Source organism: Microcebus murinus, chromosome 1 (assembly GCF_040939455.1).
Source record: "Microcebus murinus isolate Inina chromosome 1, M.murinus_Inina_mat1.0, whole genome shotgun sequence".
Classification (NCBI taxonomy): Eukaryota; Metazoa; Chordata; class Mammalia; order Primates; family Cheirogaleidae; genus Microcebus; species Microcebus murinus.
This window is the reverse complement of record NC_134104.1, coordinates 12,267,672-12,283,249: the sequence shown is the minus strand read 5'-3', so window position 1 is coordinate 12,283,249 and position 15,578 is coordinate 12,267,672. Positions and strand designations below refer to the sequence as shown.

At 47.3% G+C, this 15,578-nt stretch overlaps 1 protein-coding gene across 1 annotated transcript in view; it reads left to right on the top strand.

Annotated features, from left to right (window-relative positions):
- Positions 1-278: 278 nt before the first annotated feature.
- The window catches only part of HUNK (hormonally up-regulated Neu-associated kinase), a 107,177-nt gene continuing 91,877 nt past the window's right edge, over positions 279-15,578 (top strand). The window contains exon 1 of the mRNA XM_076000491.1: positions 279-585. Within this exon, the coding sequence (XP_075856606.1) occupies positions 325-585 (261 nt within the window). The 5' untranslated portion in view covers positions 279-324. The remainder of the gene's footprint in view (positions 586-15,578) is intronic.

Below are 15,578 nucleotides of genomic sequence, written 5' to 3'. Positions count from 1 at the left end.
GGCGACTGTCATCAGCCTCCTGGACGGGACCCGGGGAGGGGTCCCGGTGTCTTGAAAGGGACCCGGGCGACCCTCCGAGGAAGAACTTCTTGGGGGCGGGGTCCCCGGTCCCCAGTCGCCCGGGCGACCGCTATTGTCTGCGCGTCGTGCTCGGCGGCGCAGGGGGCGTGAGCGCCGGGCGCAAGGCGCGGAGACCTGGGCCGGGCGGGGCCCGGCTCAAGGCGGCGGCGGGAGGAGCCGGGGAGCCAGAGCAGGAGGAAGAGGAGGAGGAAGAGCTTCGAGCGCGGGAGCCGAGCCGGGCGGCGCGGGCCGCGGGCGAGCGCGATGCCGGCGGCGGCGGGGGACGGGCTCCTGGGGGAGCCGGCGGCGCCCGGGGGCGGCGGCGGCGCGGAGGACGCGGCCAGGCCGGCGGCGGCCTGCGAGGGAAGTTTCCTGCCGGCCTGGGTGAGCGGCGTGCCCCGCGAGCGGCTCCGCGACTTCCAGCACCACAAGCGCGTGGGCAACTACCTCATCGGCAGCAGGAAGCTGGGCGAGGGCTCCTTCGCCAAGGTGCGCGAGGGGCTGCACGTGCTGACCGGAGAGAAGGTGAGCCGCCGCGCTCGGGCTGCGGGACCGCGGCGGGAGGGGCGGCCCGGGCCCCGCCGAGAGCACTGCACCGGGAGTCCGGCTGCGCGGTCCCGGGCCGGGCGCCTCCGCCTGACTTTCCGCTCGGGCTGAAAGGGAGGTCGAGCCAAACGCGGGCTTAGGCCCCTGCAGCCCGGTCACCCGGCCTTTCCGATGGGCGATCTGGGGTCCGTTTCCCCGCGGGGCGGCTGGTTTACCCGCGAAGCCGTCCCGCGTAGCCTTGCTGCTCCTGCGAGGGCGCCGCCTGGCGGACGGCAGCGCGGGTGGGGTGGGGGGCCTGTGCTCCCGGCCGGTAGGGGCGGCAGATCAGCGGAGGGGCAGGAACCGGGGGGGAGAGGACGTGGACCCTTTCTATCGGGGGTGGGGGGTCAGAGGGGGGTCAGGAAAGCGGATTAGGCAGCCTTTGGGGGAGCTCAGCGTCTGATCCCCCTCCTTAGGGACATTCCTCTCCAGCTGTGGGCTGGGGCAGCGAGGGAAGTTTTCGTGCTCACAGCAGGGTTTCAACACTTTAGTCCTCACCGCCACCCCACACGTCTCCATCCCCCCACCCCGGCCCCCTGTCCTCACCCCACCATTCTCATCCTCTTCCCTCCATCCCCCACTGCCTGCTGTCCATCCCCCGAGCGCCAGGGTGGAAGCTTCTGGCAGGTACAGAGGTACATGGACACCCCCAGAGTTTGGGAGGTGCCGTCTTATCTTTCTAGAAGAAGGGAAAGGAGAGGAGGACCTCCTGAAGACCTGGAGGGGCCGCTCTGCAGCCTCGTTAGAAGTTAGACAGCTGCGAAGCCTTGCCAAGGGAGGGGCAGGTAGACCTAAGGTGTAACTTAGATCTGTGAGAAGAAACCCAAGAGATGGTGACTTCTGAGGCTGGGTCACCCGAGGCTGGGAGCTGCGCGGTGCTTGGAGCCATTCCAGGCTGGGGTTTGTCCCAAGCTTCGGTGCTCCCAAGCAACCTGGGGATTGCTCAGCACTGGAGGGGGGGGAGTACCCTCCCTGGCCCAGGGGTCAGGGAGGCATCAGCAGCAGGGAGTGACAAGGGGAGATTGGCAAGTAGCCAGGGAGCCACACCGTCTCTGCCCTCTGACCTGGGACCCTTTGCCCAGCCTGGGGCTGTGTGTGAAACCCGGTCACAGGGCCAACCTGCCCTGCCTGCCAGGCCCCAGACTCACCCACCTTCAGCTTCCCTCCCGTGTCCCCACTTTGTCCTGGAGCCCTTGCATTTGAGTGCTGGTCTGCATCATCTGTGAACACAGCCATTCCGAGTGAGGTACCCTTTATTTTGGGTAAGTAGTGTTAGAGTGAGTAGTTTTTTAAAAAGTACCTCCTGCCTGAATTTCCATGCAAACAGGGAGTGTTCCGTATGAACTTACTGAATTGAGTAACTCTTCAAAGAAGAAGAAAAAAACCTCCAGACCTCATTCTAGTGCAAAGGGAGTGGGTCAGCTTTGCTCCTGGCGCGTGTGAGCTGTCTGCCTTACACAAGGCCAGTAACTTCAGGGGAGAGGATGCTGCGAGGCTGCAGTTGGCTAATTAGAGTGAGCTCACTTTGTCGTGTCCCTGTGTAAATTCCTTTTGGCCCTGGCGGTAGAAGTTTATTTTCATTTGCAATGTATAGGACTCAGTCTGGTCATGCCTATTTTCTCTCTAAACGCAGCAGAAAGAGGTGAGTCCTGATGCTGACAGCGTAATTGCAAACATTACATTCTTCTCGCCAGTCCTGCTGCACAGCTTCTCTGGCTTCTCTCCACTCTCCGGTGCTGTGCTTTGCCTCCGGCTCCTCTGCCGTGCATTTTTGCTCCATAACATAAAGCTCTTGGCCTTGGCTGAACTGCCTGGGGATGTAGCCGGAGCTCCGCGCTGGGTCCACTGAGCACCCTGGAACGCAGGCAGTTCCTGCCCAACCCAGACCCAAATGAGGAGCCCCCTTGCACCCCAGGTGCCCACGCCCCTTCTTCTTCCATCTGATCTTTCTTAAATGATGAATCTCACTTCCTCTTTGCAATGCGAGATGAGGTATCAATTGGATGTAAAAATTATTTCCCTGCCTGGACCAATTGATTTGATCTAGTTAAGGATGGTGGTTCATAGGATAGAAGAAGTGGGGGGAGGCGGCAGGGGAGGGCAGTTTATGTTGAAAAACTTGGTTCACCTGCTGTGCTCTTCTCTAGCCCTGAGAATCGGTGCTCCAGGGACCAAGGCATCAGGAGAAATCTGGATTTTAGTTCACACTGTTGCCAGCTTTAAAGAAACAATGGTGTCATTCATAGCGTTGATCTCCCAAATCCAACACCTTTAATGCTTAACTAATAGATTTGGGTTTTAGCAGATTGTAGAGATTAAAATGTATTTTTTGTGCTTGACTCTGCTTGGGAAGGATTGCTAAGTTAATGAGTCCCCATCCCGGCTCCTGTTTTGGGTGTTGCCTAACTAAGGCCAAAGCAAAGGTGAAGGCTGTTTGCAACCTTAAGTTGTTTTGAAAAGGTGAGCTACTAAATGGGTTTCAGCCTGGGGGAAGGGTTACTTGAGTGAGCAGAGCAGGGGAGACCACCAAAGGAAGGGCGTCATCAAACCTGCAGTGTCCCCCACAGTGGGTGAATGACCCAAACCCCGTTACTTCCTCCTTTCTTGGGGTGCATAGATTAAAGATTAAGGGGTGCACAGATTGTGGATTAAGCACTTCACTTTTCTCCTCTCCTTTCTGTTTTAAAGGACATGGACCACATCGGGAGAGGTATGAAGTCATGAACACTGTAGTGAGAAATAGGTGTAGTTTCCCCAGCCCACCCCAAGTGGGAGGATCCAGAGCAGCTTGTCTTGGAGAATCAATTCATAGAAAAGCTGAGAGAGGGGATGGAGGAAGGGAAGGTGAGGGGGCACCCCAAATATGGCCGGCTTCATAGCTGCATTCTCAAACCGTGCACCTTGTTTTAGGTGATTTGCGCCAAAATCTAGAATATTGCTAGTTGAAGGCATTTGGTATGGGGGCTGCATATGTGTGTGTTGTATGTTGTGTTTCAACTCGGTACACATCTCCAAAAACTTTCTGGTGAAATCCTCCACAGTTTCCTGGGCATCACTGTCTGAGTCCAGATGACAAAATCAGCCACTTCTTCCTGACTTCCATTTCAGGCTTCAACCTTATCAAGAAGCTCCTTTTGCCACCACTGCCTGAAGGACAGTATTTTGCCTGCTTTTCCCCTGAAGTAGTTTACCTGGAAGTCATTTGAATCTAGATGGCCCTTTTACTCCTTGAAAAGAAAGGGTGGCTTTGGGTTGAAACCTAATTTTGTTCTCCATTAGCCAGGAGTGAATGCAGTCTCTTAATAATCTGGCTTTAAAAATAACTAGTTCACTTGAGCACGTGACACTTCTAATTGGCCTATTCTCCGTCGGGGCCAAGTGTCTTTGACTAAAGGTAAGTTGATGATTTGACCAGGAAAAGTGATCACCAAGTCAGATTCTGAAAAGAATCGTTTGCTGTGGCTTTGAGACGGAGAGCAATGTTGCTGATGAATTGCTGATGAGTAAGAGTGTCGGATAATGACTTTGAAAGACCCAGAGAAGTTGTGCTTCCTGTTCTTGACGTTGGTTTGTGATATCTATGAAATCACAGTCTCTGGCACATAAAAGGTTACTATTACGTTTTTTAAAAAACTGATACAATGTAGTTGGCAAAGCTTGACCGAGAAAGTGTGGGTATAGAGCATGTTTGGTAGGCAGGAAAACGCAAAACACGGGCAAACAGTTGTTGCCACTTATTGCCTTTTGTGATTAAGTCTCTTTAAGAGACCAAGAGGGATGCACACAATTGATTGGTTAAGATGTTTAAATATCTTGTTCTAACCTTTGGCTGAAAAAAAAAATAATAAGCCTGTTTATCACTTTCGTTGGAGCTATTTTTGGGCTAAAAATAAGGGTTGCCTGCTTAGTAAGCTGCCAATAATCATGCTTAGAGCACGACCATGCCAGATACCTGGAGTGAAGGAGTTACTAAAAATATGATTTACTATGTTGTGCAGAGCAGGAAATATGACTAATTTTAGAGGTGGCCTTTTGGCAGATCTGTTTTTAGCAAGTGTTTCTGAAACAAACAGGTGCGAAATCCTGTATTTTTAAAGTGCTAGAAATTTAAGAAATCTAAGGAAAAGAAATGCTTAAATGCTTAGACCTGGAAATTCCCATTAATCCTCAGCAGAGACTTCTTGGCAAGGAGGCATTTGCAAAGCACCTGCTCCGTGTGCTTTGTGCGACAAGGCAGTGCCTATAATTTTGTAGATTGCATGCTGCAGTTGCGGGCGCATTCTTTTGAACTTCCTGCCCTGAGTCTTTTTGAAATGGTTGTGCATGATGGAAATTGGCGTGTAGGGCTTGGTTCCTAGTGTTCATTGATAACAGGTCCCGTGGACTTCAAAGAGTGCTTTGAGTCAGCATAACAGTGCAGAGCGGTGCCCACAAAGAGGAGTACAACCCTACATTTTCTCGGCAGGCGTTGAATCACAGCTATAGCTTCCCGTGCATACCTGTCCGACTCAGGTCTGCAAGATTACAGCATTCTGCACACTGCCCGCTGTTCCAGGGCCTCTTGGCAATCAGCCATCCCTGGGGTCATCGTCCCAGAAGGGGTGGGGAGTGTCAGCCATGTCCTCCGGAAGAGAAGGTGGCTAGGTACAAAGTATTATTTGCCTTGGGACATACACCCCTCTCTTGATTATTCATGGTAACTGAGAGACCTGCTCTCTTGGCTAATTGAAACCCATAGATAATCCCTGAGCCTTATTGTGGCTAACCGGTGAAACCTCTGCCTCCACTCAGCCCACATCCAAGCACTGACCTGAGTTGAATTTCATGCTTTCTGATACGGAGTGCTGCTGGGTGGTAAGATGACCAGTAGGCAAGAGCTAGAAACACATGGCCTGGATCGTACCTGAGCAGGCTGATCCCTCTACACACTCGACAGCGCCATTCCCACCCCTTCATCATAAATACCAGTCCAGTGGTGCAGTGTTGTATGGTTTTTTTCAGGGTCTTCCCGTGCACTTTCTCATTAGATGCCTGTAGCACCCCTGGGCAGGTAAGAACCAACTTGCTGGCATTCTTCCTGCATTGACAAGTAGGGGGATGCCCCGAGTAGATTCTGTCTCTGCCTCTCTCTGTTAATTTGCTAGGATGGCTGTAACAGATGGCCACAGACTGGGTGGCCTAAACAATGGAAATTTATTCTCTCAAGTTCTGGAGGCTAGAAATCCAAAATCAAGGTGTTGGCAGGGCCACGGTCCCTCTGAAAAGCTCTAGGGGAGAATCTTTCCTCGCCTCTTCCAGCTGCTGGTGGCGGCCAGCGCTCCTTGGCGTTCCCTAGCTCCTAGCTGCAGCGCTTCCATCTCTGCCTGCATCTTCACCTGGTCTTCCTCCCTCTGGTGTCTGCTGTTTCCTGATCTCCTCATAGTCTTTTTTTTTTTTTTTTTTTTTGGTTTGAGACAGAGTCTCGCTTTGTTGCCCAGGCTAGAGTGAGTGCCGTGGCGTCAGCCTAGCTCACAGCAACCTCAAACTCCTGGGCTCAAGCAATCCTCCTGCCTCAGCCTCCCGAGTAGCTGGGACTACAGGCATGCGCCACCATGCCCGGCTAATTTTTTATATATATATCAGTTGGCCAATTAATTTCTTTCTATTTATAGTAGAGACGGGGTCTTGCTCTTGCTCAGGCTGGTTTTGAACTCCTGACCTTGAGCAATCCGCCCGCCTCGGCCTCCCAAGAGCTAGGATTACAGGCGTGAGCCACCGCGCCCGGCTCTCATAGTCTTTTTATAAGGACACCAGTCATTAGATGCAGGGCCCGCCCTAATCCAGCATTGCCTCAGTCGACTTGATCACATGGACAAAGACTCAGTTTCCAGATAAGAGCACATTCACAGGTATGAGAGGTTAGGGCTTGAAGATATCTTTTGGGAGGACACAGTTCAACCCCCAGCACCTGCTTAGACTGTTAGTGTTGTGTTGCAGGTGACTTCCTGGGAAGCTGGCCTTGAGAAGGAAATGAATGTGCTCTCAGGGAGTATGGCTCAGGACTGACGCCTGCAAGGGAAGGGAAGAGCAGCTTTGGGCAGAGGGAGAAGCTGGGCTGCAGTGCAGCTCGCAGCCAAAGCCCTGCACACGGCGTGGTGTGCTCTGGAGATGAGCTGGCCCTGCAGAGCTGTCCGGGTTGGGGTGAGAGGACTGGACCTTTAGGCTTCTGCATGGCCCAGTCCTTCGTTGGGGGCCGCCCTGGCAACAGGTGCATGGCATGGTTGGACAGGATGGTTGCTGAGGGCAGTTCCCAGGGAGGGCTCACAGCCGGGGGAGAAAGTTCTTCAGCATCGAAGGGGAATCGGGGGTGCTGTCCAGTGCCCACTGCTTGCTGAGAGAGTCAGGACCGGAGCCCTGGGATTTTCATCTGAGTCCAGGCTGGTTCCATCAACCAGCTTCTCTGCCCTGCCTTGCTGCCCAGTTGCGGTCCCTCACTCTGAAATGAGGGAGCAGATTCTACATGCCACACGCTCTTAGCATCCCGGGAAGTACTCTGGCCTCCCATTTGTCTTCAGTTAGCATTGTCAGGGCTCTGCTGTGTGTCTTGGTGCTTGCAGGGCTGAAGGCTCACTTATGTGCTCTGTGTGTTTTCTCTTGAGAACTTTGCAGCAAAAGGGTTTGGCTAACTTGCCACTGGCGTGCCTAGTTCAGAGACAGAGGTGTTTTCCTGGGAAATGCCCCTCCCCCCGTCACTCGTGAATGGTGGGAAAAGTTGATGAAAGAGTTGTGGGAAATGGAGTTTTTGACCACTGGAGTAATAGTTTGGGACATTCCCATGGATGACAGGACAACTCAGGGTAGAGCCATTTCTTGACATCTTTTTGGCACCTGTACTGTGCCCACTTTCTCCTAGCTGTGCAATTTCTAATTACCGGGTTCTTTTTTTTTGAGACAGAGTCTCATTTTGTTGCCCAGGCTAGAGTGAGTGCCGTGGCGTCAGCCTAGCTCACAGCAACCTCAAACTCTTGGGCTCAAGCAATCCTCCTGCCTCAGCCTCCCGAGTAGCTGGGACTACAGGCATGCGCCACCATGCCTGGCTGATTTTTTCTATATATATTAGTTGGCCAATTAGTTTCTTTCTATTTATAGTAGAGACGGGGTCTCGCTCTTGCTCAGGCTGGTTTTGAACTCCTGACCTCGAGCAATCCGCCCGCCTCGGCCTCCCAGAGAGCTAGGATTACAGGCGTGAGCCACCGCGCCCGGCCCTCTTTTTGGTTTTTAATCATGTTTGTATTTTTCAGATGCATTTGGTTAAGTTTTGGGATAGGTGATACAGACACATAGTCTGAAATGTAAAAATCTCTAGAGGGTTTGCAGATAAGCTGCCTCTTATCAGTACTCTTCAGCTCCCTGGTCCTCTCCCTAAAGGCCACTCCTGCTTCTGCTTTCCAGAGATGCATATGAGCATGTATGCATATGTATGCTCATGTATGCATATGAGCCCACACACATATTTGTAAACATGTAGATGGGCAGAGCTATTTTTACACATACATGCTGGTCAGTATCTTGCTTTTTCCACATTAGCACTATGTCTTGAACTTCCTTCCCCATAGCTACTACAAAATCGCCTCGTTCTTTATAATTACTGCATAGTATTCATTGTATGGCGCTGCCATGTTGATCTAACCAATCCTTGTTGATGGACAGTTAGGTTGTATACAATTGTTGTGTTATTCTCAAGCCATGCTGTGGCAAATACTCATGCCCATTTGTCACTTTGTAAATGTTTCCAGTATATCTGAGGGGTAAATTCCCAGTCTTTGGCCAAAAGGCATGTCTGTTTTAACTGTTGATAATTATTGCTAAATTGCCTTCCGTAGAGGTTGTCCCAATTTAGAATCACACCTGCCTGGTATGGGAGTGTCTGTTTTTCCACATCTTTGCCAAGACAAGGTACTCTTTTTGATTTTTGCCAATCTAGCATATGAAACATGTTATTTTGCTTTATTTATAGTTTTCTCTATTTACAGGGAGTTGAGTATATTTTGATACCTCCTCAATTTGCATTTCATTTCTGTTCATTGTTCATGTCCATTCCTCATTTTTCTTTTGGGTTTTGGATTTTTTCTTATTGATTTATAGATGCTTTTTATATATTAAGTAAATTAGTTGTCTTCGAGTGATATATTTTTGTAGTGTCCTCCATCTTCCCCCTTTCTCCGTTGTTCTTTGTTTTTGTTTTTGGTGATTCTTGCCATTTGCAGAGTTTATTTCTGGATGCCACTAAGTAGAGAAGGATCATAGATGAATTTTGGGGGTTTATGAACCCCTATGAATTGTATGTGGGTAATCATATTTATGAAGAGAGGTCCATGGGTTTCATCAAATTCTAGAAGGAATTATTTACCTCCCAAATATTTTTTTAAATTTTATTTCAGAATATTACAGGAGTACAAACGTTTTAGTTACATGTATGGCTTCTTTACAGTTTGAGTTACCTCCCGAATGTTAAGGGCCACTGCTTCATTGCCCATCCTTGTCAGCTCGTTCTGCTGACTGAATGGAAATTTGTGGAGGTTTTGGGTCACCTTAGCCTGTTAGCACCACTGCTACTTGGGCTAAAGTTGCAGATTATACATACTCGAGCCCAGGCAGGATGGCTCTCCAACCATGACCCTGGACTAAGCATGCCTGATTTCTGCATCCCCCACCCCCATGCCTAAGTCACAAGGGAGCGGTGTGATAGAATGTAGACAGCTCTTTGGAAAACCTTGACAAGACAATGCTGAAATCTACGTCCCATCATCTCTGCATGGGAAAGGAGATACAATTTGTGGTGGGGGTTGCTGTGGTCAGAATATTTGTGTCCCCTCCACCCCCAGATTCATATGCTGAAATTCTAGCCCCCAGTGTGATGCTATTTGCAGATGGGGCCTTTGGGAGGTAATGAGATCTGCCCTCATGAATGAGATGATTAGTGCCCTAATAAAAGGGGCTCGAGGGAGCTCGTTTGCCTTTTTGCCATGTGAGGACTCAGTGAGAAGGCGTCATTGCTATGACCCAGGACAGGGCTGTCACCAGACACTGCATCTGCTGGAGCCTTAGTCTTCCCAGCCTCCAGACTTGTGAGAAATAAATGTCTGCTGTTTATCAGCCACCCAGTCTATGGCATTTTGTTATAGCAGCCCAAACGGACCAAGGCAGTGGTTGAGAAGAAAGAAAAAGGGAGAATATTGAGGGAAATGAAAGCCTTGTAAGGAGCAAGAGCTATCACGTAACTTGGATATAAAATGCATGATGTCACGTGCACGCACATGTGTGAAAATGCCTTGGGACTCTTTGAGCTGTTGGGTCTACCCGAGAATACAGTGCTAGGAGGGCTGGCAGGCAGGCCCTGCTGCTGGAACCTGAGTCAGCGATGCCCCGTCCCCTGTCACTCTCTGCCCCTTCACCCTGCTCTCTCTTTCCTCCAAGTGTGTCCCGCCACATGTACTGGTTTGCTGGGGCTGCTGTTACAAAGCGCCACCAGCTGGGTGGCTTAAACGGCAGAGACTCACTCTCTCACGGTTCTGGAGGCCGGAAGTCCAAGATCAAGGTGCTGGTGGGGCTGGTCCCGCTGAGGGCTCTGAGGGAAGGGTCTGTTCCAAGCCTCGCTCCTTGGCGTGCAGATGGCCGTCTTCTCCCCGCGTCTCTCCACGTCGTCCTCCCTCTACGTGTGTCTGTCTCTGTGTCCAAATTTCCCCTTTTGATGAGGGCACCCGTCGTACTGGACCAGGATCCACCCTAATGACCTCACTTTAACTTTAAATTACTTTTCTAAAGTCCCCCATACCCAAATGAGGTACTGAGGTGGTGGAGATGAGTACTCCAACATATGAATTTGGAGGGGACATAATTCAACTCTTAGCGTCACCTGATCCCATGGTATGCGTTAGGTTCGTATGTTTGTTGTTCGTCTCCCCACTAGACTGTAAGTCCTGTGAGGAAGGGACCATGGTTCGATCCCTGGTGCATAGAATAGTTCCTAGTACAGAAAAGGTGCTCAGTAAATATTCTTCGAATGGATCAAAGAATGGTTTGATCTTCCCAGAACATGAGCACAGCCTTCTGGAAGATGTCCAAGTCGGAAGGCCGCGGTTCTGCAAGCTCTTTCTGTTTCTCTCGCTCCTTGCGGCTCTGGGAATGCCTGTCTGAGTAACGGCTACATTGAAGGAGTTGTCTGGCTGGCACTCTTCAGGAAAATCCGGGCCCCAGAACAGCTGTGCCTTCTGCAGGAATTTGTCAAGGTAGGCACCCAGGTATCAGAGTGGCAGGTGACCAACCAGAAGCAGACCAATGTTTTGCAGTGTCATCGGACTGTTAATGGACCCTCAGCTCTTTCCTGAGAAAATGTACCGACACTGCAACAGATGGGAGAAGTTGCTATTTGCAAACATACATTTTTTGGATGTTTCCCATGGAGCTATATGTAGGTTTGGAGTCTGTCTTTTTGACTGTAATTTTTTTTTTTTTATGAGTTTATTAGCCTCCTAAGCCAAATTCCTGCCAAAATATGTTGCAGTCCTGCTTGCTTCTCTTGCCCATATTCTGAGCCATTGGATTCATTCTGGTCTTTCTCGCTGTGTCACCTCTGCCATTTTAATCCCCTACTTGAGCTCTTGTTGTCTTAAATCCCACCCTGTGGCTTTTTGGTAAGTTGTCAGGCTGTCTTTCTGCCTCCCTTCAGACACTTGTTCCATGAAGTCTTTGTCACCACCTGCTCTTGGCCGGAGCCCCGTGTCCAGCAACTTGAGACGGAGGAGGCACAAGATGTCGTAGCTGCTGCCAAGGGGTCTTGCCATCTCTGTGTAGGCATGATAGAGCGAAGTTTGGATCTGTAGTGATTCCTTTGTGGACCTGGAGCAGAACAGGGATTGCGTGACCTCCCAAATCATCAAAAAGCTACAGGAAAGAAATGAGTTTTTTGCTTTGTCCATGAGGAGGTGACACTGATAATATAATAATGATTAACACTTATGGATCTCATAGCATCTGCTGGGCCATGTTCTAGATGCTTTGCTGCCGAAGACAGTTTATTCCTCACGACAGCCTTTTGCTGTAGGCACTGTTGTCCTGATTTTGCAGGTTAGGGTGACCAGTGTCTTGGTTTGCCCAGGACTCTCTTGAGTTTAGAATGGTAAGTCCCACATTTTTGAGAAGCCCCTCAGATCACGGCAGAACGACCTTCACCCAAGAAAACACTTCATCGGAGTGTTTGGGTTCCAAACTGAGGGGTTTCCAAATAAAAATGTTAATAGGCAGCTAATCAGGTCATGAATCAGTGATGAAGTAAAGCCCAAAGCCCTAGGCGTAGCTGGGATGCTTTGTGGGTGATGGCCTCCACGTGTGGTCCCAAGGAGCAAGAATGCCTTTCTCCTGTCTGCGGTACTTGCCTACCATCTTTTATGAGTTCATTATGACATGAAGAGCTTTGGCTAATGTTGTGTGTGTATATATGCATCTGCCCAAATGTATGTGTATGTGTGTATATATCATTAACATAGTATTATATAATTTATATTTAAGTATAAATATGAATGCACACATAAAACTTTTGGGTGGTAGACTTTCTTAATGAAGGAAGCAACGGGGAATGGGAACTATGTTGGGTAGCTGTGGTTAGCGTTCAGTCTAATTTCAGTAAGTCCTGAAAAGTCTGTATGAGGGGAGACAGATTTTTGGATCAGATGTTGAAGCTGGAAGTGCATGTCATATGTAGCCAGTGAACAGTCCCTTCAAGTCTCCTTGTTAAACCATCCTCCTACAAGAATGAACATAGATGATTTATTAAAAACAAAACAAAATACCCAGTGCTTTTGCCTGGCTTATTATGCAGGCTGTCTGGAGCTAGACCAGCTTTCCCAAGCCTCTGCTTAGTCCTCATTTGGGCCTAGAAGGGACTTCAGAGGCAAGTGGAACGAGGAAGTGCCTGGGGTGAAAATAAAAGCTTGGGGAAAAGTTGGCTGTAGAGTCTGGGATCGGGATAGTTTAGCATTTTATCTGAGCCCCACTTTAGTGAAACCAAATGGATAAAGATAAGTGTTATCACTTATGTAATCTGCTTTTTAGTTGGAATTACTGCTGCTCTGATGGAGCAGTCTAGCTTTCTCAGTGCATTCTTTATGCCAGGTTGAAAATTTAATTAGAGAAACTAGTCTATGACTCAGTTCTCAGTTGAACATTTACATTTAATAATACTAATAAAGAAAACTTGTTTTGAAAATAATTCTCCAGGTTTGTATGGTGTCATTCCCATAGGGTGACATTTTATTCTATTAAAAACTAACATTTGTGAGCAGTAGTTGCAATTTCAAGCCCAATTTGATGTAATAAAACTTGAATTTCCCTCTGGAGGGAATGTGCTATATGGCTATTGTACTCCCACCTAATTCATTACTCTGAGATACTTTTTCCTAGATCAAGAATGAGCTTTTTTTTTTTTTTTTTTTTATCAAAAAGGGTCATTGGCCGGGCATGGTGGCTCATGCCTATAATCCTAGCACTCTGGGAGGCTGAGACCACTCTGGGAGGCTGAGATGGGAGGATCACTCAAGGTCAGGAGTTCAAAACCAGCCTGAGCAAGAGCGAGACCCCGTCTCTACTATAAATAGAAAGAAATTAATTAGCCAACTAAAAATATATAGGAAAAATTAGCCAGGCATGGTGGCATACGCCTGTAGTCTCAGCTACTCTGGAGGCTGAGGCAGAAGGATCGCTTGAGCCCACGAATTTGAGGTTGCTGTGAGCTAGGCCTATGCCATGGCACTGTAGCCCAGGCAACAGAGTGAAACTCTGTCTCAAAAAAAAAAAAAGGGTCATTAAAGTGACTGAGAAAGTACCTGAGAATGTGTGCGGTAACAAATAGGTATGTATTTTACTCCAAGTATTTAGGATTTTAAAATTACTTAAATCAGTTCAATCACAGGTACATTCTAGAATACTTGAGATTTTTAACATAGCAAGAGAAGTCCTGGGCTAATATTAGATAGTTGCCATCTGTTTTTTTTTTTTTACGCGACTACTTACACATACTCTTTTCCTTGTTAACATTGCCACTTGCTGCTATACTAACCACATTCCTTTATCTACTCCTCTTCTGTTTTAGATACCTTCAAACATTAACTTTTTCTTTTTAAAGGTAAATTAAACATGATATTTCCCCCTGGTTCCCGGTGGAAAATAAAAAGAAACACAAAGAATAGAAATCACCCATAATGACATAACCCGTTGTGAACATTTAGGTGGGTGATTACATGTGATACAGATATATACATTGTTGATTTTTGGTTTTTTTCGTTTGAATCTGTATGTCATAAAACTGGGATTAGAATATTCATATTGTATTATAATCTTACTTTCTTTTTTCACCTGAAATATAGAGAATACTTTCTCATGTTGTTAAATAACCTTTTAAAATTTGATATTTGGTGATGTATATAGCATGCCATTATTTGGAGTTGCTATAATTTTTACAACCAGTGCCCAATTGTTGAACACTGAAATTGTTTCAAAATTTTCCCTACATAAAGTGATATTGCTGTTACTATCCTTGTATGTACAACTCTGCTTCATCCCTTAAGATAAATACTTAGAAGGCTTTTGACATATTGCCGAATTACACAGAAAAATTATGCCAAATGGCACAACAGTTTTGAAAGTGACCTTTAAACTGTGAATTTTGAGAATTAGTAGGGCTAATCATAATTTGTGTACTTGATTAAAAATTTGTTTCTTTTATGAACTATTATTAATAGTTTTCTCCCATTTTTCTCCTGTTTGTCTTATTGGTTTGTAGCAGCTTTTTACATATTATGGATATTAGCTTTAAAGGAAAAACTTTGGACAAATTAAATTTAACAGAGTTTGAGCAAAGAACAATTCAAGAATCGATCCTTCCAGAATAGGTTCGCAGCAACCCTGGGCAGCCACATAATTGGATTATATTTGTGGACAGAAAAAGGAAAGTGACATACAGAAAATGGAAGTGAGGTATAGAAACGGCTGGATTGGTTACATACAGCTCCATGTTTGCCTTATTTGAACACTGTTTAAACAGTTGGTCACCTGTGATTGGTCAAAACTCTGTGTTTGGTGCAAGAGAGTACGTTCTAGTCTGTTCACACATCCAGTTAGGTTACAACTCACCATGTACAAGGAGGAAGGAACCTTTCTGCCAAACTTAAAATATATAAGAAGGCAGCTTTCATCTAAACTTAACACTTTGTTATGCTATAAATATTCCCTCCCAGGCAGTCATTTGCCTTTTGATTCATTTTATGGCTTTATTATTTTAGGAAGAGAGAAGAGGCTCATAGAAATTTTATATTTTCTCTAGTCAAACCAATTAGTCCTTTTCCCTTAGTTTTCTCTTTTTTTCTTAAGTAAACTAGAGGGTTTGTTGTTGGTTTCGATGTATAAATTATCACTGAGTCTTGCCAGTGTTTCATGGTCATGTGTAGACAAATCTTTGTGTTGGGTAGAGATTTTTTTACTGTATTTTCTAACCTGTTCAAGATTGAACGCTTTGGTGTTCTGGGGTAAAGCACAGGCTGTAGGGCTGACATTTTGGGTTCCCATCTGCTTTCTGCTACTTAGTAGCTGTGTGATCCTGGCCGCAGTATTCAAATGCTTTCAACTTCGGTTTCTGTATCTGCCAAATGGTGATAACAATACCTCTTGGATCATCAGTGGGAATTATGTTAAAAAATACATATTGCTTGTGTGTGTGTGTGTGTGTGTGTGTGTGTGTGTTTAAAGCACATAGGTAGCCTGAAAATATATTCATTATTGTGTTAGCTAAGGAATGACAGTTGGTTGTTCTCTTACTTTCACAGCTACATTCGACTCATAAAGGTACGTATTTATTAGGCTCCTTTGGATAACAAGAAACAGATACCCACTCACTTTATTTA